This window comes from Elephas maximus, chromosome 7 (assembly GCF_024166365.1).
Source record: "Elephas maximus indicus isolate mEleMax1 chromosome 7, mEleMax1 primary haplotype, whole genome shotgun sequence".
Lineage (NCBI taxonomy): Eukaryota > Metazoa > Chordata > Mammalia > Proboscidea > Elephantidae > Elephas > Elephas maximus.
Window position 1 is genome coordinate 48,536,640 of NC_064825.1, and position 25,501 is coordinate 48,562,140.

The 25,501-nt window shown below is 50.2% G+C and overlaps 2 protein-coding genes and 1 long non-coding RNA gene across 7 annotated transcripts in view; 2 read left to right on the forward strand and 1 right to left on the reverse strand.

Moving 5' to 3' along the window:
• The first annotated feature begins 1,928 nt into the window (after nt 1-1,928).
• UCP2 (uncoupling protein 2) lies at nt 1,929-9,522 on the forward strand. Of its 3 annotated transcripts, none has more exons than XM_049890231.1 (8): nt 1,929-2,223; nt 3,094-3,250; nt 6,301-6,528; nt 6,644-6,854; nt 7,651-7,845; nt 7,927-8,028; nt 8,385-8,565; nt 9,127-9,522. In XM_049890231.1, the coding sequence occupies exons 3-8, from the start codon at nt 6,403-6,405 to the stop codon at nt 9,239-9,241; spliced, it is 930 nt and encodes a 309-aa protein (XP_049746188.1). In that variant the 5' UTR covers nt 1,929-2,223; nt 3,094-3,250; nt 6,301-6,402; the 3' UTR covers nt 9,242-9,522. The 3 variants fall into 3 exon arrangements, with proteins under 3 accessions (XP_049746188.1, XP_049746190.1, XP_049746189.1); XM_049890233.1 differs by having other exon boundaries at nt 6,363-6,528; XM_049890232.1 differs by having other exon boundaries at nt 3,131-3,250.
• A 3,201-nt stretch (nt 9,523-12,723) lies between these two features.
• Nucleotides 12,724-25,501, forward strand: part of LOC126079304 (uncharacterized) — a 31,828-nt gene continuing 19,050 nt past the window's right edge. Inside the window, exons 1-2 of the long non-coding RNA XR_007518196.1 lie at nt 12,724-12,812; nt 13,785-13,966. This is a non-coding gene — a long non-coding RNA (uncharacterized LOC126079304). The remainder of the gene's footprint in view (nt 12,813-13,784; nt 13,967-25,501) is intronic.
• On the reverse strand, nt 12,805-24,557 carry DNAJB13 (DnaJ heat shock protein family (Hsp40) member B13). 3 transcript variants are annotated; one of them, XM_049890228.1, is made up of 8 exons: nt 24,460-24,557; nt 21,428-21,531; nt 20,219-20,380; nt 17,029-17,186; nt 15,883-15,996; nt 14,645-14,758; nt 13,898-13,974; nt 12,805-13,251 (listed from the first exon to the last, which is right to left on the reverse strand). In XM_049890228.1, exons 1-8 carry the CDS (start codon nt 24,525-24,527, stop codon nt 13,098-13,100), a joined length of 951 nt encoding a protein of 316 aa, XP_049746185.1. In that variant the 5' UTR covers nt 24,528-24,557; the 3' UTR covers nt 12,805-13,097. The 3 variants fall into 3 exon arrangements, with proteins under 3 accessions (XP_049746185.1, XP_049746187.1, XP_049746186.1); XM_049890230.1 differs by lacking the exon at nt 21,428-21,531; XM_049890229.1 differs by lacking the exons at nt 12,805-13,251; nt 13,898-13,974; nt 14,645-14,758 and adding an exon at nt 15,085-15,355.

Consider the following 25,501-nt stretch of genomic DNA (forward strand, 5'->3'; position numbering starts at 1 on the left):
CAGTCCCTTGAATTTTGCCAGGGATGGTCAAAAATTTTCACCAGTATATAGTTTTGGAAACCTGACCCTGTTTTGACAAGCAGGATGACACTTGCATTTCCAGGCTTTGGTTCTATTTTCTCCTGTCTCTCAGAGATCACTGACAAGATCAGCAATCTCTCCAGCAAATTCATTGAGCATCCAGATGCTTTGTGAGACACCTCAGTGCCACAAATAATTTTCTGTCTTGACTTAATTTCCACTTTGCTTCTGCTTTTGCCAGGACCACATGCCCAGTGTGTCTTCCATTCCTGCTAATAATTATCCAGTCCCAATCCAGTTGTAGTCCCTTCAGCTGTTCTGACAATTTCTTCAGCTTCTGGACAATATAGGAAACACACAAATGGAACTAGATTCATTAAGGCTTAAGTCACAGCCCACCACTTACTAGCTGTGTGACATTAGACAGGTGAGTTAGCCTCTTTGGGACTGTTTCCTTATATGTAAAATGAAGATTAATTCCTGCCTCACAGGGGTTATGTGAATTATCCACACTGAACCCAACACATAGTAACTTCATTCAACAAATGTTAATCTCCCATTTTACTTTTCAAGGCACTTAAAATAGCAGCAGAAACAGCATATATTGAGCCCCTACTACATTTTTACTACATATGGGGAAACCCTGGTGGCATAGTGGTTAAGTGTTATGGCTGCTTAACCTAAAGGTCAGGAGTTCAAATCCACCAGGCTCTCCTTGGAAACTCTATGTGGCAGTTCTTCTCTGTCTTTATAGGGTTGCTATGAGTCGGAATCGACTCGATGGCACTGGGTTTGTTTTTTTGTTTGATAGGCCCTTACTGAAAAACAAATAGGTTCCTGCTCTTGAGGGGCTTACAGTGTAATCAGGGAGGCGGGTTCCACTACCTGAAAAATCAAAAAACCAAACCCATTGCTGTAGAGTGGAATTCCGACTCATAGCGACTCTATAGGACAAAGTACAACTGCCCCATTGCCAAGGCTGAAAATCTTCACGGAAGCTGACTGCCACATCTTCCTCCCGTCCACTATCTCAAAAAAAAAAAAAAAAAGCCTTAAATCAGTCAGTCCTGTTAGACAGGCAGGGATGAAAACGGAGGAAGAAAGGGAGAGAGGGACGCAAACGTAGGGGCAGAGTCCAAAGGGGGAACAGAGACCGATTTCCTTCTACTCCCAAAAGGTATGTGTTTGTCCGGGTCGCAGGACCCAATCATTGGATGTTTATGTATCTGTTACCCCCGCCCCCCGCCCCCAGTCAGTCACCCGAGGGTACCCCAGTTCCCACTCCTCTCCTAACTCCCTTTCGTAGCCCAGGGCTGGGCACACAACAGGCGCAGGCCCTGTTCTGCCTTCTCACTGGCGGAGCGCCGACCCGCTTACTCTTCAGTAAACCTGAGCAGTCGCGTCACGCTTGAGGCACTCGCCCAGACCCGGCCTGAAGTCTCCGGGTCCCCCGGCGCGAGGCTGGTCAGAGGCGGGAGTTGGCGGGAAGCCCAGCCACGCCCAGCAGCAGGTGGAGACCACCCAGCCACCAGCCGATCCAGCTTGGATTGGGTCTTTCCGCGGGCAACACCGCGGCTTTAACCAATCCACACCCAGGCCGGTCGGGAGGCCCCGCCCAGCACGAGCCCGCGCTTTTGCCTCAGGCTGGTGGGCGGTTTGCGGAGTTTGGGGGTTCGCAGTGCCCCAAAGGCACGGAAAAGGAGGGAGTACACATACCCCAGCCTCTGGGCTGCTGTTAAAGAGCCCTGGCTGGGAAGCAGAGGCGTATGTGACCTTGGGCAAGCGTCCGCTTCTCGCCGGCCGTCGGTCTAGCCATTCTCACAAGGAGGCTGGCGGAACCAGAGGAGTGTGTGTGTGGTGGGGGGGGAATTGGACGACTCTGGGCAGAACGAGGGAGTAAACGCGGTGACCCGCCGGCACGGCCGTGGGAGTGGAAGAAGGCGGGACAAGCCCTGGGCGTGGCCGTCCGTGCGTTAGTGCGGCGGCTGAGGGCCCCTCACCCACGGCAGGTGCTGGCGGGCTCACAGGCTCCGCCCCTGCTCCTCAGGCCCCGCCCCGAGGCCTCAGTTGCTGCACTTCTCCCTCAACCTCTGCAAGACTCGCGGGCTGCGCCTACGGATCGTGACCCTGCGCGCTCCCTCCACGCGCTGCACCTGCCGACAGACAGAGCCTTCCGCACTGTCGTGTTCTCCCCGCGGCCCGGTGAGCCCGGCCCCGACCCGCCCCAGCCCTGCGCCTGCTCCATTTGCTCCTGCCTCGGGCTTCCACGCCGGCTAGCCCGGCAATGCGGCTCCGCGTGCAACCTTCTCTTTAATTTTTCCTTCTCTCCTCTCAGACTGTTTTGTATTTTTTCTTAGTTCTCGGTTCTTTTTCTTTATCTCTCTCCTCTCACCCCTCTTCTATCTCCCTTTGTTTTTACCTCTCTCATTCATTTGGCTGTAATTGAACCCTTCCCTCTCCCACAACCACCCCTCGGCCAGGATGCCGAGTCCCTCCTTGGGTGGGGGCCTTCGGCGCTCCCTCGATGACCAGAGCGACCCCTTCCTCCCCAGTCCGGGGGCTGTGGGCTTGCCTGTTGGCGGCTCCTGGTCTTGCGCCCCCAGCACCTTTCCTGGGGCTGTTTCTGCTGAAAGGAGACTTTGAGCTGCTCTATCCAGCCTCTGCGTGGCCCACACCCAGCGGCTCCAACCTCCTCGCAGTCCTGGCCTGGACCTGGACGGCTCCCAGAGAATGTCTGACCCATCATGACCCCCTCATAATGCTCCCACTCCCTAGAGTCTGCTGATTGTGTTGGGGCATATCTGGAATACTGAGTCACTAAGGCAGAAGCCTGGACGAGAGCCAATATGCAATACCAAGAGAGCAGAGCGGGGAGGGAGGACTCCTGGGTTCATTCCCCCGCCTTGAGCGCTGGCTGCCCTGGATGAGATGGGTCCTATTTCCTCCTGACCTTCAAGGCAAGGACTGAGTGGACATATGTGCCTTGGGCAGGTGGCGCTTATCCTGCTGGGGTGTATGTGGTCCTTTAAGGTGGATCTCCATTTCTAAACTTGCTTCTGTCCTCACTCACAGGACACATAGTATGACCATTAGGTGTTCTGTCTCCCAGCCATTTTCTATGGAAAACCAAAGAGACCAGATCATGATAGCCACTGGCAGCTTTGAAGAATGGGACGTCTTTAGAGAAGCTTGATCTTGGAGGCCTCAGCGTGAGACCTTACAAGGCCGGGTAAGATTCCAGTCTAAGGAAGGGGGTCTCCTACTGCCTCCTAGCTCTGGGGTCTATAAGGGGAGGACATTAACAAAAATAACCACCACCATTTAGAGTGAAGTCGATGTACACAATTCCCAAAGCTCTTTCATACATACTTGTCTTATTCTGGTCCTTGAGTCGACCCTCACAAACCAAGAATGGTGGTCCCCATTTTACAAAGGAGGAAACTGGCGGAGGGGTGTCCAGCTAGGACAGGAGCCTAATGTTCTCACGACGTATTGTTGAATCCAGCTTTGACTACGTCTGAGACTGAGATTAGTTTCCTTTTTTGGGCTCTGAAACTGGTTATTTGCCAGGGGCTATAAAATGATAGGGAGCCCTGGTGGCACAGTTGTTAAGCATTCAGCTGCTAACCAAAAAGTCTACAGTTTGAACCTACCAGCCACTCTATGGGAAAAAGATGTGGCAGTCTGCTTCCCTAAAGATTACAGCCTTGGAAACCCTATGGGACAGTTCTGCTCTGTCCTATGGGGTTGCTGTGAGTCAGAATTGACTTTTGTTAGTAGGGTCTTTAACACAAATGATATTTGCCCCCATATGCACCACTTTGAAGGTCCTGACTTTTGGCAAACCCAAGTATCTTAGTTACCTAGTGCTGCCATAACATAAAATACCACAAGTGGGTGGCTGTAAAGAACAGGAATTTATTGTCTCCTAGTTTTGGAATCTAGAAGTACAAATCAAGACATCTGCTCTAGGGGAATGTCCTTCTTTGTCCTTCCTTATGACTGCAGGTGTTCCTTGGCTGCCTGTAGATGTATCTTCACATGGCGTTTGTTTTCCCCTGTGTATGTGTGTGCTGTGGGCATCTTTGTATAATCTGCTCGTTTTATAAGACGCCACTTAGAAGTAATTAGGTTTAGGCCCACTCTACTCTGGTATGGTCTCATTAACATAGCAGAAAAAGCCCCCTATTTCCAAACGGGGTGATACTTACAGGTACAGGTGTTAGGACTTCCACGTTTGTTTTTGGAGGACACAATTCAATCTATAACACCAACGCAGCATTCAAAATGGCAGCTGAGCCTCTGTGGACTTTTCTTTGAGGTGGGGAGGAGCCAGGGCTTAACTGTTCTCTGGCCTCACAACACCCTGCAGTGCACGTCAAGATCAGGCACATGGTAGACTCACGTTAGCGTCTCAGAACTGTTAGCCTGAGAGAACTTAGCGTTGGCAGGAGAAACCCTCTATGCCTAGGGCTGAAAAAACAAGAAACAAATAAGGAACAGGTGCAAAGCAAATAGCATAAACTTTGGAGCCTGTAAACTGGAGGCTTCTAAGTTTCCTCATCTGTAACATGGAAGTAAGGGCAGCCACCTCACAGAGCTGCTCCACCCCAGGCGGTGGAGTGGGAAAGGTATAAAGCACCTCATAGGTGGTGGGGGTGTCAGAGCAGGGATAACTTCTTGGAGCTGGACTGGGGAGCGTGGGAGCACCTTCCATCAACCCATTCTGCCATTTGAGGACCAATCTTCACTGAGCCTCATGTGGGCCAGGCTCTGGGGAAACAGATATAATTGATGTGAGTAGCCTCTTGACTTCCCTGTTTGCCCCAGTCACCTGGGGGAGAAACCTAGGAGGAAGAAGCTGGGTGAGCTGTTTATTTCCATGAGTCTCTGTGTTCACAGCTGACTCCCACCACATCCTGCCTTGAAAGCCAGTTCTTTCCTCCTGGGCCCCAGCGACAGAGGCAGCCAATCAGGCTGCACTCAGAGCAGCAGCTCCTATGAAGTCAGAGAAGCCAGCTTAGGGAGAGAAGCAGGTGTCCCTCCCTTAGTTGGGTGCTGGACTCACTTCCTCCCTGGGCAACAGAGGAGGGTGTTCCTACTCTGAGAACACAATGGAGCTCTTGGTTTGCTGTGTCATTCTTCATAGCCTCTTACCTACACTTCCACATCCCCACCTCTCCTGTAGTGAAGATTGGGTTCCCCTATGTTGCAGGAAAGGAAACTGGCCAAGAGGGAGAGCACTTTCTCTGTGTCACACAGTAGGCCAGTTGAGAGAGAGCCCAGCGCCTACATACTTACTGTCAGCTCTGAGAATTGCCTAGCATCCTTCAGGGTCCAGCTAAATGTTACCTTGTTGAAGAAGGCTTTTCTGATCGTCCACTTTTCCCAGCCTGTCTCCTGATGTAGTTAGTTGTTCCTCTGCATCTTCAGAATATATCCTGCAAGCCCCGAATGCAGCTTCAATCACCTGCCCTTTCCCCATGCCGTACGATGAAAGGTTGGCCTACCGTTAGGACTCACCCAGTGCCCCTCAGGAGAAAAGATCTGGTTATCTGCTCCTGTAAACATTACATCCTAGGAAACCCTATGGGACAGTTCTGCTCTGTCACATGGGGTCGCTATGAGTCGGAATCAACTTGATGGCACACAACAATGGGACAAATGTAATGTCTCCTGAGTCTCAGTGTACTGGTACCCACCAAAGCAGCCTTGCTGAAAGAATGACCGGAGAGCCTGAGCCATGTGGGGGCTGGGGGAGAGAATTAGACTGATGGGTTGGGAAGGGATTGAATTGATCATCTTGCCTGTCCCCTTTCTTCTAGACTTAATTCCAGACCCATAGGAACCCCTCCTGGCAAGGACATAAGCCTGTGGCCCTGCATGTGCCTGTCAGGGTGTGGTTTGGCTGAAGCTGTTTCCTTCCTGGAAGCTCTCCAGTCAGATCTGCAGGAGCCGGCTGTGGCCAACATCAGTGAAAGCTCCATACCTAGCAGACAAAAGGCTGGACCAGTGGCTCTTTGCAAGGCAGCACTAGGACAGCTGGATCCCACTCTTTGTCCACAAAAGAGACACATATTCACTAAATATGGACTCCTCTGACAGGAATTGCCTCTCCGACCCAATTCCATACCTCCGGAGCTCACTCCTGTTTTCTCTTATGGGGCATTCTGCATCCTTGCTTAGGGAATTGGTGCTATCAGAGAAGGTGGGGGCAGGATAGTGATGGGGAGAGCTTGGGGGCACTGCCACTGATGGGCTTCTCTCCTCTTGGCTTAGATTCCTCCGGCAGAGTTCCTCTATCTTGTCTTGTTGCTGATTGAAGGTGCCCCCTTCTCCAGTTCTTCTCCAGCTTCTGGGAGGTTGCAGGAAATCAGTATCATGGTTGGGTTCAAGGCCACAGATGTGCCCCCGACTGCCACTGTGAAGTTCCTGGGGGCTGGCACGGCCGCCTGCATTGCAGATCTGATCACCTTCCCCCTGGATACCGCTAAAGTCCGGCTGCAGGTGAGGAGGTGATGCTTGGGGGTCCTAATGCAATCTAGTCTGCTCCCTCCCCAAGGACACAGATGAGGAAGGCAACCTGCCTATCCCTATAAGCCACCCTGTCTTGGCCTTGCAGATCCAAGGAGAAGGTAAGGGGCCAGTGCGGGCCATGGCCAGCACTCAGTACCGCGGCGTGCTGGGGACCATCCTGACCATGGTGCGCACAGAGGGCCCCTGCAGCCTCTACAACGGGCTGGTCGCTGGCCTGCAGCGTCAGATGAGCTTTGCCTCTGTCCGCATCGGCCTCTATGACTCCGTGAAGCAGTTCTACACCAAAGGCTCTGAGCGTGAGTGTGTGTCCTAGGCCTTTCTTGGTGCTGATTGATCTTAGTTCATTTACCAGAATAGCTCCTTTGGGCACAAGATCCCTGAGAGGATCTGAGAAACTGAGAACTTGGAAGTGGTCCTGTTTCTCCTAATGATTTCCGAGCCCCTGGGCTGTGCCAGGCCTATGGACATCATTCTGTGACATTCCTCTCAGCCACCATGGAAGTAGGTAGTATCATCCCAGTATTACAGATGAAGAAGCAGACTTCAAGAGGGAAAGGGACTTGGCCAAGGGCACATAACGGCCGCTGCTAAGGCCAACACGCTTCCATTTCACCTCCCTAGCAAGCCATGCCAACCCTCCATCTTAAACATGAAGAAACTGAGAAGCCAGAAAAAAGGGTTGACTTCCCCGAGATCACATGGCAGGGGGAAGTAGGTCTCAGAAGAGAACCCAAGGCCAGTCCTTGGAAAGGCCACTTCTCTCTTGAGCCTTGGTTTTCACATTTGTTAGATGGAAATGATTCTGATTTCTCAGGGCTATTGAGCAGATTAAATGAAGTGAAAATGCTTTATGAAAGAAAGCACTAAGTATTGTTTTTCTCTTCTTCCTTGCTTTGTCCCAGTGGCTAGCAAGTAGTAGACATTCACAATGATATTTTATTTGGTGCGAGGGGCTGTTAGAGCAAGAGCTGGTCTGGACTCTATTCCTGAAAGGCAGGAGGTTACAGTAATGTGGTTTTGGTGAGGGGGTGGCGGTGAGGTAGAAGATGAGTGCAAACCCAGCTGACCACTGCCCCCGTGATTCGCCCACAGATGCTGGCATTGGTAGCCGCCTCCTGGCAGGCAGCACCACAGGTGCCCTGGCTGTGGCTGTGGCCCAGCCCACGGATGTGGTGAAGGTCCGATTCCAAGCTCAGGCCCGGGCTGGAGGTGGCCGGAGGTACCAAAGCACTGTGGATGCCTACAAGACCATTGCCCGGGAGGAAGGGTTCCGGGGACTCTGGAAAGGTGTGTGTCAGATGTTTCTTTTCCCTCACCTTCCTCATCCCCCATTCCCTGTTCTCACATAGGCTCTCCTTCTTCCTGTAGGCACCTCTCCCAATGTTGCTCGTAATGCCATTGTCAACTGTACTGAGCTGGTGACCTATGACCTCATCAAGGATGCCCTCCTGAAAGCCAACCTCATGACAGGTGAGTTAGGGTAGATGGTGCTGTGTCCTGCCCTTTTCCCAACCCAGGAGGGTGTATGGGAGTCTGGTTGCCTAAAGACCACATCTTCTTATTCTATTGCCCTTTTGCTTATGGACTGAGTTTCTGTCTCCAACCTGCCCTATTGAAGCCAGCTGAGATGAAGCTCCCACTTGGCAGATTGAGGAACCAAAACTAGATTGGTAAAATGACTGTTATAGGTCCTCGGGAGAGGTCCGGCTGGAGTCTCTGTCCCTCCACAAGGCCCCTAGCTACTGAATTCTCTAGGCCCTTGGTTTTCCTTCTGGAATGATGGGGTGAGGAGTCCTGACTGCCTTGCCTGTCCTCCTCCCTGGCAGATGACCTCCCTTGCCATTTCACCTCTGCCTTCGGGGCAGGCTTCTGCACCACCGTCATCGCCTCCCCTGTCGACGTAGTCAAGACGAGATATATGAACTCTGCCCTGGGCCAGTACAGCAGCGCTGGTCACTGTGCCCTTACCATGCTCCAGAAGGAGGGGCCCCGAGCCTTCTACAAAGGGTGAGCCTCTGATCCGCCCCACCCAATTCCTCCTGGCCACCCACATGTCACACGGGAGAGAACCACCTGGAGCTAAGTAATAACCAAGTGTCAAACTATTTCTGATCCTGGTCCTGGTATTAGACATTCACTCATACTCTTTACTCCCTCTTCCTCCCAGGGTTGCTATCATCCCTATTTTATGTGATTGTTAGGTACCCTCGAGGAGACTCATAGCAACCCCATGTAACTCTAATCTTCATGGGAGCAGATCACCAGATCTTTCTCCTGCAGAGCTACTGGGTGGGTTCAAACCATCAACCTTTCAGTCAGCAGCTGAGTGCTTAACTGTTGCACCACCAGGACTCCTCCCTATTTTCGAGGTATTAAAATTCAGACTCAAAGAGGATACTTGCTCCTAGCCACACAGCTGTGAGACTCAGTTTTGGGGCCCTCCCAGACACCTCTGGGACAGAACAGCCGGGATGAATTGGATGCCAGGCCCAGTGGGGTGAGCAGGAGGTAGAGATGCCTCCAGTGTCACCAAGGTACACCCCGTAACCTGTGTTTTCTCTCCCCTAGGTTTATGCCCTCCTTTCTTCGCTTGGGTTCCTGGAATGTGGTGATGTTTGTCACCTATGAGCAGCTGAAACGAGCCCTCATGGCTGCCTGCACTTCCCGGGAGGCTCCCCTTTGAGCCTCTCCTGCTGCTGGCCTGACCACCTCAGGCATTGGCTTTGGCCCATCCAGGCCCTGCTTTCCTTCCCTTCCTCTTGCCACCACCTCCCTTCCCTCCCCCTATATTCTCACCCCTCCTCTCTACTTCATCTCCCCTTTGCCTTTCAATCCTGGTGGAGTTGACCCCGTCCTAGAGCCAACCAAGATCCCAAGCCCCTAGTCCCTTGAAAAGTTCAGCCCAAATCTTCATCCTGCCGCCCAGCCCAGCCAGCATGTCACCCATAAAGCAAGCTCAACCTTGGTGTCTCCTTCCTCTCTTGTAGCTGTTACCAGAAGTATTACCAATGGGTCCACACTGGTAGACAGGGGAGGAGCCACCTGGCCTGGAAAGGGGAGTGTGACTCACCTTCCACCTCCACTGTCCAGCCTGGGGCCCATAGAGGTCATCCAGTCCATTCCTCTGTCTGGACCCAGGGCCTGGGCTGAGGTGGCAAGTGAAGGGCAAGACATAGCAATGGCTTTGCTCTCTCCCCACTTCCCCTGCCAAGCCCCTTGAACTTCCACTCACCCAGTTCCTGGTACTCCAGTGCCTACCTTTCCTGTAACAAGAGTCCCTCTTTGCCCCACTGGCCCCAGGACAGTTTATCTGCAAGATGAGAGTGGCTCTGTCTGCCCTGCCTCTCCAGCGCTTCCTGATGATTTAGAGGAACTTGGGACTCTTAGGTGCTGTGGGCTTAATTTATTCCATGTTATAAATGGGAAACCCACCTCCCGAAAGTCCCAGACCAAGTGAGAGGGCAAGTCTGGCCCCTCCCATCCTCCGCTGTCACACCCAGGGGAGGAAGTGTTACTGAGCTGGGTGGGGCAGTCTGACTCAGCTGAGGCTAGGTTCAGTCTGCAGGGCAGGAGCAAACTTCTGCCTCTGCCTGAGGATACTTTCTGTTTGAAATCTCATCCTCTACCTGGGGCAGAGTCCCTGTTCTTCCACCTGTCCTGTAGCAGGAAAGCAGGTGGGCAGGGCTACTTCTATTTCAAGGGGTGGGGGTTTCTGAGGCCCCAGAATCCCATGGCGTATTGTTGGAAGAGCCTGGGCCCTTAGAGTTAAGTCATGCAGCCCCATTTTATAGATGTCTGAAGAAGCTGAGGTCTGAGACAGGTCACGCAGGCAAGGACACAAAACAGCTGGACTCCTCCCCAGAAACTAAGCTGGGGGTCGTGGAAAGGCCTGTTTGGTAGCTATGGAGCCAGGCTCAGAGAACATGGCTCTTCCCTCTCTCTTCCCACAGCCTAAAGCATTGAGGCCTCTGCTCCCTCCCTTCCTTAGCCCCTTGGTTAAAGCTGGGGGGTAGACCCTTCAGTGCTTCAGAAGGAGGTCCCAGGACTGGGTTCTGACAGATAAGCCAAGGCCTCAGTCTCCAGGAGGGGCAGAGTTGGGTACTTTGAGGCAGCAAGCTAGGGTGCGGGTGGCAGGTGGCCCAGTCAAGCTGTTCTCTCCACTGAACTGCAAGGAGTCGGCATAAAGGAGAACCTGGTCACTGTCCCTTGTATACTAGTACCAGTTGCCGTTGAGTCAGTTTTGACTATGAAACCCACGTGTGGTTCAAACAGCTGACACGCTCAGCTGATAACCAAAAGGTTGGCTGTAAGAATTCACCCAGAAGTGCCTCAGAAGAAAGGCCTGGCAATGTACTTCTAAAGAAATCAGCTATTGAAAACCCTGTGGAAGACAGTTCTACACGTGGGGTCACCCTGAGTGGGAGTCAACTTGAGGGCAACTCGTGTGTGTGCATGCGCATGCATGCTTTATATATGTTATCTTAATTCTCACATTAATCCCAAAAGGCAGGTTTATTTTATACTGGAGGAAATGGGCAGTAAATTGCCCCAGGTGTGTTAGTAGAGTTAAATAGGCTGACTGGAAATAAGCACTGTCAGCTGGTTCTGGGCATGTCCCTGAGACAATGAGGAGCCCAGGAAGGTGATGGGAACCACTGGAAAAGTGTACCATTGGGGCTGTGGAACCATGGTTATGAGTAGGTCACTTCCTCCTGTCTTGATCTCAGTCCTTAACACCTAGAACATGGGCCTATGATAAGCCCTACTTTGCCTGACTCACAGGGTAGCACTGAGGTAAGGAGAGAAATCTCATTAAGGTCCTACCATCAGGCTGGAGATCAGGCTTCCCCACTCCTAGAGACAGACTTGGAAGTTTAAGAGCTTGGCTAGTAGGCACCACACTTCCCACCCTCTGCTTCCTCTCAACAGAGCAACTGCACCTGGGTGCCTCATAGACGGCAGAATTGGCTTTATGTGGTTTCCACAAAGGGCCTGCAAGGTGCTATGTGCCATCCAGTCAATTCAGACTCAGCAACCCTACATGACAGTAGAACTGCCCCATAGGGTTTCCTAAGCTGTAATATTTATGGGAGATCACCAGGTCTTTTTTCCCTCAGCCCCTGGTGGTTTCAAACCACCAACCTTTCAATCAGCAGCTGAGTGTTTAACCATTGCACCACCAGGGTTCCTTAGTCCCTGCTGGTAGGTAAGGAATTGACGGAGTGGTGAAGGAATTTGTCCAAGGGCACATAGCTGATAAGTTGCATAGCTGGGATTCAGATTTGGGTGTGTCAGACTCCAAAGCCCACTGTGCTCAGATGCTTCCTAGGATCCTGGTCTCCAGGTTCTATGTCTCAAGGTCTGCTGTTGCCTTCTCCCTGATGGTTTAAAATGGCTGGTAAGTGCTATTGACCCTCTGTTTAAACAAAACCTTCTTAAGCTGACATGAATGGTGGAATTCCAAGCAATATGTATGACGTGGGAGCCTTTTCTGGCTACTCCAAAGTCACTTCGTAGAAGTGGCCACCTACTTTCCATAAGCCTGGGCCTATCCTGAGCCCACGCAGGCTCAGTGGGAGGCCTCTCCCCTTTGCCCTAGCAAGGAGGAAGCGCATTATCCAGTGTTGATGGCTGATGGAAGGCAGATTGGAGTGGCAGGTGTGTTCCACACAGGCCACAGCAGCAATGACGTAACTCTTCCTGGAATTGAAGCAGTAAGTTCACCAAGCACTTTCATACTGGCGATTTCAAACCTCACAAGTGTGTGAGGTGGGGTTATGAGCTCTGCTTTACTGACAAGATGGGAAGTGACTGGTCTAAGGAGTGGGCGGCAGGGCTGAGACCAGAACCCAGGTCTCCTGCCTCCCAGGCCGTTGTGTCTAGAGACAACCCAGGACCCAACTAAGACCAGGGAATTGATGCCAGAGAGGTAGAAACAGTGTTTCCAGGGCTTGTGCTCTTTGTGCTGCACCAGGCTGCCTCCCTCTCTAAGCAGGGTGAGTCTGCAGGAAATGGCCTTGGCTGGAGTAATAGCCACTGACACCTGTGCGATCTGGGACAAGTGTTTTTTTCCTCTGGCCTTTAGTTTTCTTGTCTCTACAGTATGCCCATGTCATATTCTACAGACTGCCCCTTCTAAAGGTCATGTGTCATGAAAGACCAGAGCAGAACTGGGGACCCTCAGAGGCCACACAGAGGCTCCTACCTTTACAAAGGTAGGAGCACAGAGGCTCAGCGACCTGCCCTCACCACAGGTCAGTGCTGCAGGCAAGATAGGTTCTTGGGCCCTGCTCTTCCCTCTGCTCCAGCGAGGGCTGGTATGAAGCTCCTCTCCCTCCAACATACTCTCCTGGGTGTAGCTGGAGGATCAGAAATAAGTCTTTATTATGTCAGCTTAAAAGTCATATGCCATCCCACCTGACCTTCACATCTGTGCAGTGGGCTGGCTTCCCTGCACACAAGGCCATGAGTAGGTGACAGGTGGGGTAAGGCCTGACTGGCCTTTTCCCAGCCCTGCTCTGGTCTCCAGCCCACCGCAGTTATGTCAGCAATGCCTGGCGCAACATCTGCTTCTTCTGGGGTGTGAGGCGGGTAGGGAACTGGATGTCGAAGAAGATGAAGAGGTCCCCCTTCTTGGTGGGGTCCTCAGGCAATGGCATCCCCTCACCTGGCACCTTCTTGAAGTACTTGGGGCTGAGACAGGGAAGGATAAAAAAGGGAGATTAGAGGGCACCCTAGAGCAGAACCTCAACAGGTCCCATGCCATCCCTATTCACGTAATGTCAGAAATGGGGCAATCCCTACACCTTCCACCATGGAATGGCTCTTAGCTCCAGTGGGAGGAGGGAGAAGAGCTGGCTTGTCCCAGACAGCCTGGTCCCTGGCCCCATTTACACCAACTCTGATGGAGGGTCCCAGGAAGTTTGTTTTACATATGGGAACAGGGTAGGGAAGGAAGGAGAGCAGACCCTGGATAGGGGGGAGGACAGCAGAGCTGCTGAGCAAAGCTTCCCATGCAGAGGGCCTTTATTGGAAACAGGACGCAACTCAGAACTTAGTGAGAGGTTCTGGAGGGTGCCGCAGCAGGGACTGCCCAACACTGGAGGCCTCCAGCCTCTACAGTGGCTTTGTGCAAATTAGAGAAAGGCACACCTTTAGCTAGGTAAATGCAGCCCACAGTTTGGCCAGGGTGTCGGCTAGATTTTGGCCCTCTCTTGCCTCCTCAGCTGGGCACAACCTGCACAACTATACCATATCAGGCAGACCTGCCTGACACTACTCCCAAGGCTCAGAGCCACACCTTCCCTTGCCTACTGGGGCCCAAGACAGATGAACTCACTGGATGATGTCATTGATGGGGATGTTGAGCAAACGGTCATCCAAGGTCTTCACCTCCACAGTACAGCAGGTAAGAGCCTGGGGGAGGGTTAGGCCAAAGGTGGGGGTGGGGGCCACCATGGCCATTCTTTTTAGAAAGCACTTTATGAGCCTATTCAGTGCCATGTCTTGAGCTGGGCACCAGGGAGACAAAAGGCTGTTCAAGGACTCACAGGTGAGTAACTCAAGCAATTGCCTGCCCTTAAAGGAGTTTATAAGGCGATTTCTGGGAGCCAAAGAGAGGCCCCCAAACTAGTCTAGGGAACAGGGAGGCTGCACAGAGGCAGTAACAGTTGATGGGGGCCTTAAAGGGTAAGGAGGACCCTACCAGTTTAACAAGGTGGGTAGACAGCATCACAACAGTCCAGTCTGGTTGTGGATGGGGTAGCCACGACTCAGGCAGAGGCTGACTTCATGGGAGTTAACAGTGATTGAATGTAGGTGGGTTGGGGAGGGGAGACAAAGTCTAGGCTGGTGACTGGGTTGTGAGGCTGTGGGAGGGTCATTCACTCCCCGGATTGAAGACAAGCACAAAGATTCTGATTTGGTTTGATTCTGATTCTGTGTGGCAGACACAGCAGGTTCTGAAGGCCTAGACCTCACACTGGGGTGAGTAGAGAGGGAGGCCTACCTGCCTTGGGGTCTCCCCTGAACAGATGAGGCTGGCTATGATCCCTCCCCTTCCTGCTTCTCCACTTTGCCCACTTACCTTGCCCAAGGGGATGGGGTTCACAAAGAAGAGATTGTCATTCTCCCTGCGGAAACGAGGGTGAAGCTTCTCCTTTACAATGAAGATGATGTCAGCTGGAATGATGTTAGGGCCCTGGGCAGGGGAGGCCAAGGAGTGACAAAGACTAACTGGCTGTGTGACTTTTGCTAAGTTCCTGCCCCTGTTGGTCTCTGTGTCTTCATCTGTACAATGGGGAGATTGGACCAGGTGCTCTGAAAGTGCGTTTTCAGTTCGGCCTCCTTCGCCCTTGCCCTGAGAAGCCTACCCAATGGCTCCCCCAGTGTTGCTTCTCTTCTCCTACCCAAAAACCAAACCAAATCTGTTGCTGTCGATTCAGACTCATAGCAACCCTCCTCCTCTAGAAGCATGCCCAAAATAGATGCACTCAGCTGGAGGGCCACGAGGCTTCCTCAGGCCTCTTTCCTGCCAGTAACTCCGTGAGTGACACCCCCTAGGCAAGCTTCATTAAGTCACCGAAACTCTGCCAGGGTCTCTTCTGGGCACTGGGAACAGAGGAATCAGACTGGCCCCTACCCCGAGGGAGCTCCCAGTCTGGTGAAACACAGCATGCTCCAGGCTGTGATAAAGGGACGCCCAGAGGCTGGGGAGCTCAGGAGGTCTGGGAAGTCTGTCCAGAGGCAGGAACTTTGGAGCTGGGTCTTGATGGGTGTTTTTGGAAGTAGATGTTTTCTAAATGAAAAGGGAGGCAAGAAGTGTAGGCAGAGGAATTCATCTCTCTTGGCTCTGATTACTCTGCCACTCTGCCTGTCCTCAGGACATAAGGACTCAGCATGCCCTGGGCAATCACTTTACATTTTTATTTAATTTTAAATTATTATTAATAAATGGTTTCGGTGTACCTCCTATGGCTGGGCTTTAATTAGAGAAGCACTGAAAAACATCAGGAAGGGCACTGGAGTTAGGATTGGGTTATCCTTTCAGCTTTGTGCACTTGCTCTGGGCAAGTTCCTTTCCTCTCTGGGCCTCAGTTTCTCACTCTGTAAAGGGGTAATTCCTGGGCTGCCCACTCATAGAAGCATTGTGAGGCACTGCCCTCGGAAAAGACATTAAGGGTCATTCCACCCACTCTGCAGACTAGTCACCTATCAGCCCAGGGCAGGAGATGTGCCACTTCCTTCCCTCTCACTCTCCCCACCAGAGCCCAGTGACTGGCCCAAGAGTGGGAGCTGGGGACACTGGTCTTTCTTCCCCCTTACCTGGTCCCCTTCCTTCTCAAAGGTGATGCGTGTGCCCTGCCTCCAGCCAGGTTTCACATCAATTGTCAGGATCTTGTCCTTGATGGTGGAAGAGTACCCATCCGGATTCAGCACCTACAGCGAGGGGGTTTGGGGACAGGGGGTTTGCTCAGGATTTCCGTGTGCATAGGAAACTAGTTGGCCTTTGTACACATGAAAGAGGCTCTGTGGGATTTGTGTTCAGGCTCAGTATCCTAGTAACAAGCCATCTCCACTCTCACCCCCTTGCCATTAGAACCAAGAATTTATGAACTAGATGGCAGAGCATGGCATGGAACTGGGACTGGGGCCTGAGATGCCAAGCAGCCCCCATGAGTTGATCAAGCCCACAACTCCAGTCCCAGAAATTATGTGACCCTGTCCACTAACATCGATGCTCAGTAAAAATGTACTTAGTTCCTCCCTCCCAGCCCCAGAGGGCAAGAAATCTAATCCTGAAGGAAGAAAGACCATAGAAGTCAATATATCTGAGCCTCACCCATTCTCCCTTATGTTGTCCATCCACTCACCAATCACATGCCCAGATGGGTGCCATCTGTGGCAAGTATGGCCACATTCGGCATCTCCTCTGCTGGGCAAAGGTGAAAGGGCCTTGTTCTTGAGCCTGGCACAGGGCTGGGTCATGGGATAGGGCCAAGCCAAGGACTGGACCCTCAGGCACTGATGGCCTTCCTCCAACCAGTAACCTCTCGGTCTGTCTCTCAGCCCACCCACCAGGCCCACACTGCTCCCTCTTAACCCTGAGATGTATACCCTGCGGAAATCCTGGAGGTATGGTCTGGAAATGCCTTTAGGAATGCCCAGAGGGCAGAATTCACAGGGGTCTCCTTCCCTTCAGAACCTTCCCACTTCCCACAGGGATGGGGCTGAACTGAGACAGAGGAAGGGAAAGATCCCATCCTAGTTAGGAAAACTGCAAAGGGAACTCCTGCAGTAGGAAAAAGCCAGACTACTATCCTCATTTGTCCCTGCCAAACTTTAGATCTAAGATTTCATGATTCCATCAGAGACCATGTCTGAGTTCTCCAGTTAGAGTCAGGAAGGAGGTGACTGGTAGGGTTGGAGGGGGAGATGGTGGTTCCCAACAGGAGCAAGCCAAGTACCCACCCTTCTGGAGATCTTAATTTTCTTGGTGCAGCCAAAGAACAAGTCCTCCAGGGACAGGTAGAGGTCTCGTTCAATTGAGGGGTCCTGCTTTTTGACCCCTCGGCCCTGGAGCCCCCCAAAGTTCAAATCCACCTCACTTCCTTCTTCATCAAAAAACTCTGTAGGAGGTGGGGAGAGAAGAGGAATAGAAGAGTTGTGCCCAGAGACTCAGATTCACAGGCCACCCTCCACCTCTTCAGCGCCCCAGATGTGATACCCAGCGTCCCATTCCCACCTCTCAGACTCAGGCTGTTTGGCCGGGTCAGGAAGCTGCCTTCAACTGCAGGGCCAGTGATTAGCGTCCCTTGCCACTCCCCACTGCTTCATCCTCCACTTTGGGCATCCTCCCACTTCCCTGCCCCGCCTTCTGCGCCTATGACCTCAGAAAAGAGAGGAGTGCCCTCTGGTGGTAGTGTCAGAAATTACTCTTGCACCATTAGCCTGGGGAGAGAGGAGGCGCAGCACACTAGACCTCTACCTCCTCACTGGCCAGCCCAGCCCAAGACCACTAGAGACTCCAGGCTCATGTTTCTATAACGTCAGTAGCTAAGACTGGGGATAGGGGCATGGTGGTCCCTAACAAATCTAAGAGGTCACTAGCATATCCCCAAACTCCCCTTTCCTCAACCTTTTTTTTTTTTTTTTGTCTCTGTCCAGTTCCCCTACACTATCTTGCTACATGTGGAAGTCCTTTGTAAACTGTAGGGTCGGGGTGCCTATTAGAATTAAGATTTGCTGTCCTCTGTCTCTCATGATTAATGCAACAGAATGAACTTCACAGGCTGGGACGGTGAGATGATCTTAGGCTGAGGAGAACAAGGGGCCTCACACTCAGTTGCTCTAAGATGTGATGGGTAATGTGGAGGCCTGTGAATTACCTGGTCCCCTCTTGCTTCCCAGCGTTCATTTGTTCACCCACAACCTATGGTATCCCAGGTAAGAGATACCCCAATAGCCAGGACACAGGAAGACCCAGCTTAGCCCTGCAGGTAGATGGGACACAAGAATCCCTGGGGTGGAGCATTGTAGCAGGATAACTCCTGGACACTGCCTATGGGACCCCACAGAGTCCCGAGTCTGACCTTCTCTAATGAGCCCCTGTAAGCCCTCGCTTGGTACCTCTAAATGGCCTCTTTTCATGCACCTTCCCTGGGAGACGCAGGCCCACTGCCTGGTATTCTTTTCTGACTGCAAAGCCCATTTTCATAAGCATTATCTCATTTGATAATGACCTGTGAGGCGTGGATTATTACAGCCATTTCACAATGAGGAAGCTGAGATTTCAGAGAGGCAAAGAGATTTGCCTGGATTACATGGTTGATAAGTGGCAGAACATAGGTTTGAGGCAGACCCTCCGACTCCAAGACCCTTGCTTTTTCCAGTCTCACCTGGAGTTTATAAACTCAGCTTCCTTGCAGACATATGAAGGCAATACACAGTGGGAGGGGAGCTGAGGTGAAGGGGCAGTGGGCTGCAGCTCATTGCCTTATTATCAAGAAGAAGAGAGAGAACTTTTGGAATGCAGAAAATCTGTAGTATGGCCAGGGAGAAGGAGGTGGGACGGCAAGGCTGGGGGTGGGGTGGGGCAGGTGGATAAAAAAAAAAAAAAAAAATAGGCAATGAAAATCTAGGCTCCCTGAGCTGCATCACTGGAGCCAGGAAGACAGGGCTGAAGGTTAACTGTTTTTGCAAGACAATTCAGGGTCTCAGATATCAACTGTTTGTCAGTCTGTTTTGGATCATGCACCCATCTATCCACTCACCCATCCACCCATCCGTCTTTCCTTCCGGACATCCGTCCTTCTTTCATCTTACTATCTATCCATCCATCCATCCACCAATCTATTCACTCTTCTCAGATCCTAGGCTGGGGTTTGGATACTCAGAGCTCAATCAGTCCTGGGCCCTGCTCTGGGGAGTTCATAGTCTGATAGGATGACAAGCGTATTAGGAAAACCAACTCTAAGTAGCATGAGGAGAATGGTTTCAACAGAAAAAAAGAGCAAAGAGCATCTTCCCATGTGTACAATATTAGCAAAAGACTGGGGAAAAAAAGCTAAATATTCATCAATGAGAGAGAGATTAAAATTAATAAATTATAAAACATCCAGTGGTAGATGTGGTGAATTGGCACTCAGCATCCATTCCATCTTCCTCCTTGTACATTTCCTACCGTAGAATCTGGACAGCTGGAAAAGAACACTGCTCAGACTCTCTTGCAGTTAGGGTTCTGATTTTGAACTCTGCTAATTAGGTAAACTGAGATATCTGGAAGGCAGAACGAGGGGAGGCAGGCATCTTTCTGTGGCTTTGGCTGGATCTGGTGAGCACTGTCATGAAGATACTGCAGCAATGTTCAGTGTTCACCCACTAGTTTCATGCCTGTCAAGAGGCAAGTAGGGCAGCAATGGCAGCAAATTCCTTAAGCTATGATTGCAGCTACAATGGTGTGTTCTGCAACACAATACTGGTGTTCCCCTGATTCCCCTCCTCATGACTGTGGCAGACAGCAGCTCTCCTTATAGGCCAGTTTAGAGGTGTTTTTCTAGGGGAAATTCTGGAGGGCCTGTCTAGAGCCCTCTCATCCAGGCTGTCCTATGATTTTTTTTTTTCCAATGATTTTTTTAAGCACCTAATTCCCTATATTACACACACCCCTTTTCTGCTCAACATGGCTATCGTCCTGTCTGTTTCTGCAGCTGATCTCTGACTAATACACATCTGTAGAATGAAATCTTACACAATCATTAAAATGAACAAAGTAGGTCTATATATAATATATAATAATATCCAAGATCTATCGTTACATGAAAAAATCAGTATGCAATATTCTGTACAATGTGGTCCCATTTTCTTTAAAAAAATTAAAAATAAATATATGCTTACAAATGCATAGAAAATTTCTAGAAGGGTACATAAACTGTTAACAATGAGTAGCTGCTTCTAGAGAGGTAAATGGAGGGCTGCAATTTATTTCTTTTTCAATAAATTCTGTTTTAATTTTTTACCATTTTCTTCCTTCCTATCTACCTACCCACCTATCTACCTATCTATCTTAAATTAAAAAAAAAAAAAAAACCTACTCAAAGAAAAACATCTTTAAAGCTAGTTCCTTTCTTAGTAATGCAAGGGTGTGGGTAGGACATCTTACCACTGAAGGGATTGTCTCCCCCGAAGAATTCATGGAAAACTTTTTCAGGGTTGCCGTGGAAGACGTAACCAGTTGTCCATGGGGTCTGTGATCCAAACTCCACAGGGATCCCGCCCTTCAGGCCCTCCTCTCCAAACTTGTCATAGATGCCTCTCTTCACAGCTGTGGATATGTGTCACCTTGAGGAGCATCCAGCCTTGGATGCTGGGATAGATGGAGGGGCTGGGAAGACCAAGGTTATGGGCAAGGGCAAAAATAGCTTTATTTTCAAAATACCTGCTTTCTGGGAATCTTCGGAATGAGACCCTAGAAGCTATGGGTTTAATTTCATCCAAGGTGGGCCTAGATATGTCCCCCATAGCCCAAAAGAAAGGTGGGAAAGTCTTGACTTGCTGGGGATGGCATGCAGATTAGAGGTAGAGGTGACAGACTAAGAGTCGGGCTATAGTACTGGGATTTGGCTGAACTCAGTCATCATAGCTACTGTGTTATCTAGAATAAATAGCATCCTAGAGCCTTGAAATATAAGTGTTGTAGAGCCTCCAGTTTCTAGAACCTTGAAATCCTAGAGTCTAAGGACTCTGAAGTCTTGAAAACCCAGGGCTGGAGAAATCTTGCTGATCTAGCTATTCTTCTTGTCTCTTGAATAAGCCAGTGGGGAAACCCACATGGGCATTGCCCCATGTTGGGGCAGGGGAATCACCCTTTCCTCACTCCTCTGGTTTCTATAGGAGAGACATTTTCTAATTACTCCTGGTCTCTCTCTGCCCCTTTACACATTCTGTCCTTGACAAGATGGAGATTTAGCTGCTTGGTAAATTTGAGGAAAATAACTGGGCATTCCTGCCGCAGTTTCAGCCTGAGGCATCTCACTCTGCTGCTCCAGGGGAAGGCTCCATCAAAGCAGGGAATAGGTGTGGTGTGGTGTGTTGTGGAAGCACTGCCCCCCTCCAAGTCCTGCACTGCCTTGACTGGGTGAGCAAAGCAGCCTGATCCTGGGGTCTCCATGTACTGCCATGTCCTCCACCTTAACTTGTGTCTACTGCTAAGGGCAATTCTTTATCCTGTTTTCTTTCTCAGTTTGTTTAGGTTCTGGGCAGGGAAGAGGAAGGGTTACTCTCTTTTGGGCCCTTTAGAAAACCCAACACTTCAGAAACTTAAGGAATGATCTTAATTGAGAGGTGGGTGACTAGCCCCCCAGTCACTCACGGTCACTCAGCACATCATAGGCCTCTGCTATTTGCCTGAATATCTCCACTGAAGCTGGCTCAAGTGACCTCAGGGGGTGGTTCTGAAGAGCAAGTTTCCGGTACCTTGAAGAAGGAGGAATAATACAAGTCATAATATTTGACCTATTTTTAAGGGTCAGACCATGGTTCAGATCTGGCTGTGCTGTCTACTTTAGTAGCCCCCCTGAGCTTTGATGTTCCCTGGTGTAAATCAGGGATGATAACCCTGACCTCATAGGCTGTGATGGCCGTGGAGGTGCAATGTTCAGATTTCCTTGAAGAGAACCTGGTGTGGGGAGTGTAGTTGAATGACAGCCCAGCTATAGCCACTCTGGGCATCTGTGCCACGGCTCCACTTTACTTAAGCTGCTCCTGATCAATGTCTAAACATGGTGGGAATATTAGGGCAGGACAAGGGACTCCTCCAAAAGGCAACCTTTGCTTGAGGACTCCCTGCAAGCCTAGCTGAGATTTTCCCAGAACCACACTGCAGCAATTTCCTGCCCAATCTTCCTTCCCTATCTCTTTTCATAGGTGTCAGACCTACACTACGGTCTGAAGCACTCCCTGCATACTCTGCTCCCTCCCCCTTACCCTTCACAGGTGTTTCCCCCAGTTCAGTTCTTGTACATCTAATCCTATCGTGGTGTCTGCTCCTCGGAGGACCTGAACCGGCACTCAGACTTCTTGGGAGGATTAGATTAAATAAGGTATACAAGGGCCTGGTACAAAGAGGCACTCGGTGAATGTTAGGTCCTTTTGCCTTGTCTTCCAGTCCTGTGCTCTTTCGTTTTTCACTTCTGTATCTGGCCACTCCCACCACTCGGTGCAGCAATGCCTACAGCATCTGAGATCTGTATCATCAGTGTCCCAGGAGAAAAGAGACAGCATGGATTTGGTAATTTGGGTAATACTGGGCCATTCACCAATGTGTGGCCAAGGTGGAAGGAAGCCACAAATGATAGTACCCTGAGCTGTAACACTGAGGCACCCCTACTGCTTCTGAGCCTATAGGTGTGAGGGGAGGGAGTGTTACTGAAACCCAGGAAAGAACAGGCGCCTTCGGGGGAGCTGTGACCGTCAGTTAAGGGACACAGCCAACCCAAAGATAACCCATAGGAAGGGAGCTTGGAATAAATTCCTCAGCCCCACTCTCCTCCTTCCTCCAGTCTCCTGCTCTGAGCTCTCCTTTAGCAGGATGCATCAGGAAGCCAGACATCTAGGACATCTATTGACAGAAGCAGACTGCCACATCTTTCTCCCACGGAGTAGCTGGTGGGTTCAAACCACTGACCTTTCAGTTAGCAACCGAGCAATTAACCACTGCACCATCAGGGCTCCTCTGTAAAAATTACAGCCTAGAAAACCCTATGCGGCGGTTCTACTCTGTCATATAGGGTCTCTATAAGTTGGAACCAACTAAACAGCACACAACAACTCTCCAGTGATCAAGCCCTGCTTATCTCTCTGCAGGACAGCTGCCCTCCCTTCTGGTGACCTTTCCCTAGATGGGTCCCAGGGCCAATAAAATGCCCTGAACAGTGGGTGACATCACATGCTGTCCTGAACTGTTCTCTAATTGTGTTACACGTTTCTCAATTTTCTTCAACCACATTGTAGACTCTTCATTTTCCTCACTTAGACCCCCTACAGGACCTGGCTCAGGGCTGAGCCCACAGTAGGCAATTATAGTAGGCATGGTATCTCAATACTGGCTCTGCTATCTGTTAGGTGTGTGGCCTTGGGACAATAATGGCACCTACCTCTCTGGGTTGTTGTGAGGATTTAAAAGAAATAATGATGGAGTGCTCAGAACAGCACCTGCACATTCAATAAATGTAGCTATGAGTCAGAATCCACTCAATGGCAACAGGTTAATCTTTACCGAAGCAGACTGCCACATCCTTCTCTTGCAGAGTTGCTGGTGGGTTCAAACGGCTGACCTTTCAGTTAGCCGTGGAGCACTTAACCACTGCACCACCAGGGCTCCCGCAGTGTAAATACCCCAGAATTTTGGAGCCCTGGTAAAAAAAGAGCTCAGCTGCTAACCAAAAGGTCTGCAGTTCGAATCCAACAGCCGCTCCTTGAAAACCATATGGGGCAGTTCTCCTCTGTCATATAGGGTTGCTTTGAGTTAGAATCCACTCGATGACAGTGGGTTTTATCACTACCCAAACTCCATTGATTGAGATATCCCAGATCCCTCCCTTTTTCATTATCTTCCAATGACTCATTTGATTGCCAAGTCCATTCCCCCTCGTCTCTTCACCCTACTGTCCTACATTAAGCCTCACCTGTTGTCTTGATTACCAGGACAGCCTCCCAAGGGGTCTTTCTCCCTCTGATATAAGCTTCCACAGCACCCTGCACTTCCCCTTTCCTAACATTCATCACAGTTGTGGTGACTTACACAACAGCTGTATTTACCAATACAATTAAGCTGCATGAGGTAAAGGACATCTGTCTGGTTCACGATTGGTGATCAATAAATGTGTGTTAAGAAAAACAAATTTTCAGAAAAATTTGCTGACTCCTGTCCTAGACTTTCTTAGGAATGGACCACAAAGTCCCCAAGACTTGATGGACATATTAAGAGATGCAGTTTATTCAGTGCCCCAAACCCATAGAATGGCCAGAATGAGATTTATCACACACCCATCTGTCCAGTTCACTGCTTGTTTCAAATCGTTTGGTTCTCCAGAATATTCAGGATAAAGTTCAAATGTCTCCTTTGTCCTCATTTCATTGCCAGGAAAACTGAGGTACCCAGGAGAGAAGCCAGGGCATAGAGGGTAAATGATGGCTTGAGAGCAGGTTGAGGAGCTGAGGTGTCCAAATTTCCAACCTGGACCCTGGCCCAGCCCAAAGCCAGTATATAGATGTGCAAGAAGCAAAAGAAGGAACGAAGTTTAACTTGCCTGCCCTGAGCTAGGCAGGAAGGCTCTGTAGGGAAGAGATGAGGGCAGGGCCTGCACGGGCACATCCCAAAGCCTGGCTGCCACCCCAACTTACGCCTTCTTGATCTGGGCATCTTCTGCATTTCGAGTGATTTGGAGCACAGAGTAATAATCTTGGCCCATGGCTGACTGGCCGGCAGGCAGTAGACGGATGGTCCCTCAGACTCCAGCAGGGCTGTTAGTCTGCATTCCTTGGTTGCTCCTGACAACCACACTGGGGCACTCTGGGAGTTGTAGTCCTTCCTAGGCAACCCACTTTCTCTGCTCTGCCTCTTAGAAGAGCGAATGAATCATTTGGGAGAACTGGGGCTGACGCTGTAGTCCTGATAAAGGTCATCCAACTCAGAAACCAGGGAATCACAGAACCCTGTTTTATTTTCTTTGTTTTTAAGGAGAGCAGCAATTAGTTTTAATTGAAAGTTTTTGGAACAAATGCATTTGGCTGATTTTTTTAAGTAATTTTTTAATTTTAGAATTGTTTTAGATTTATAGAAAAGTTGCAAAGATAGCACAGAGAGTTCTCATATACCCTACACCCAGTTTCCCTACTATTAACATCTCATATTAGTATGGTAACTTTGTCACAATTAATGAACGAATATTAATATATTATTGTTAACTAATATTTTATTCAGATTTCTTTCCTTTTTCTGTTCCAAAATCCCATCCAGGATACCACATTACATTTACTGGTTATGTCTCCTTAGATCGTCTTGCTGGTGACAGTTTCTCAGATGTTCCTTGTTTTTGATAACTTTTAACCATGTGAGGAGTGCTGGTCAGGTACTTCGTAGAATGCCTCTCAACTGGGATTTGTTTGACGTTTTTCTCATGATTAGACTGCAGTTATGGGTTGTTGGGAGGAAGACCACGGAAGTAAAGAGTCATTCTCTTCATATAAAATCAAGGGTACATACTATCAACATGAATTACCACACTTTTTATTTTGGCATTTGATAACTTTTAGTGGTTGCCATGGATTGAATTGCGTCCCCCCAAAATATCTGTCAATTTGGCTAGATCATGATTCCCAGTATTGTATGATTGTCTACCATTTTGTCATCTGATGTGATTTCCCTGTGTGTTGTAAATCCTAT

Bases quoted from the DNA above. Each gene is read 5' to 3' on its own strand.
- UCP2 (XM_049890231.1), top strand. From the start codon at position 6,403: ATGGTTGGGTTCAAGGCCACAGATGTGCCCCCGACTGCCACTGTGAAG. The intron at 7,846-7,926 runs GTGTGTGTCAGA...TTCTTCCTGTAG, and splicing joins GTTCCGGGGACTCTGGAAAG to GCACCTCTCCCAATGTTGCT. The intron at 8,566-9,126 runs GTGAGCCTCTGA...TCTCTCCCCTAG, and splicing joins CCCCGAGCCTTCTACAAAGG to GTTTATGCCCTCCTTTCTTC.
- DNAJB13 (XM_049890228.1), bottom strand. From the start codon at position 24,527: ATGGGCCAAGATTATTACTCTGTGCTCCAAATCACTCGAAATGCAGAA. The intron at 21,532-24,459 runs GTAAGTTGGGGT...TCCTTCTTCAAG, and splicing joins GATGCCCAGATCAAGAAGGC to GTACCGGAAACTTGCTCTTC. The intron at 14,759-15,882 runs GTAAGGGGGAAG...TCCCCTGCCCAG, and splicing joins TTGAGAAGGAAGGGGACCAG to GGCCCTAACATCATTCCAGC.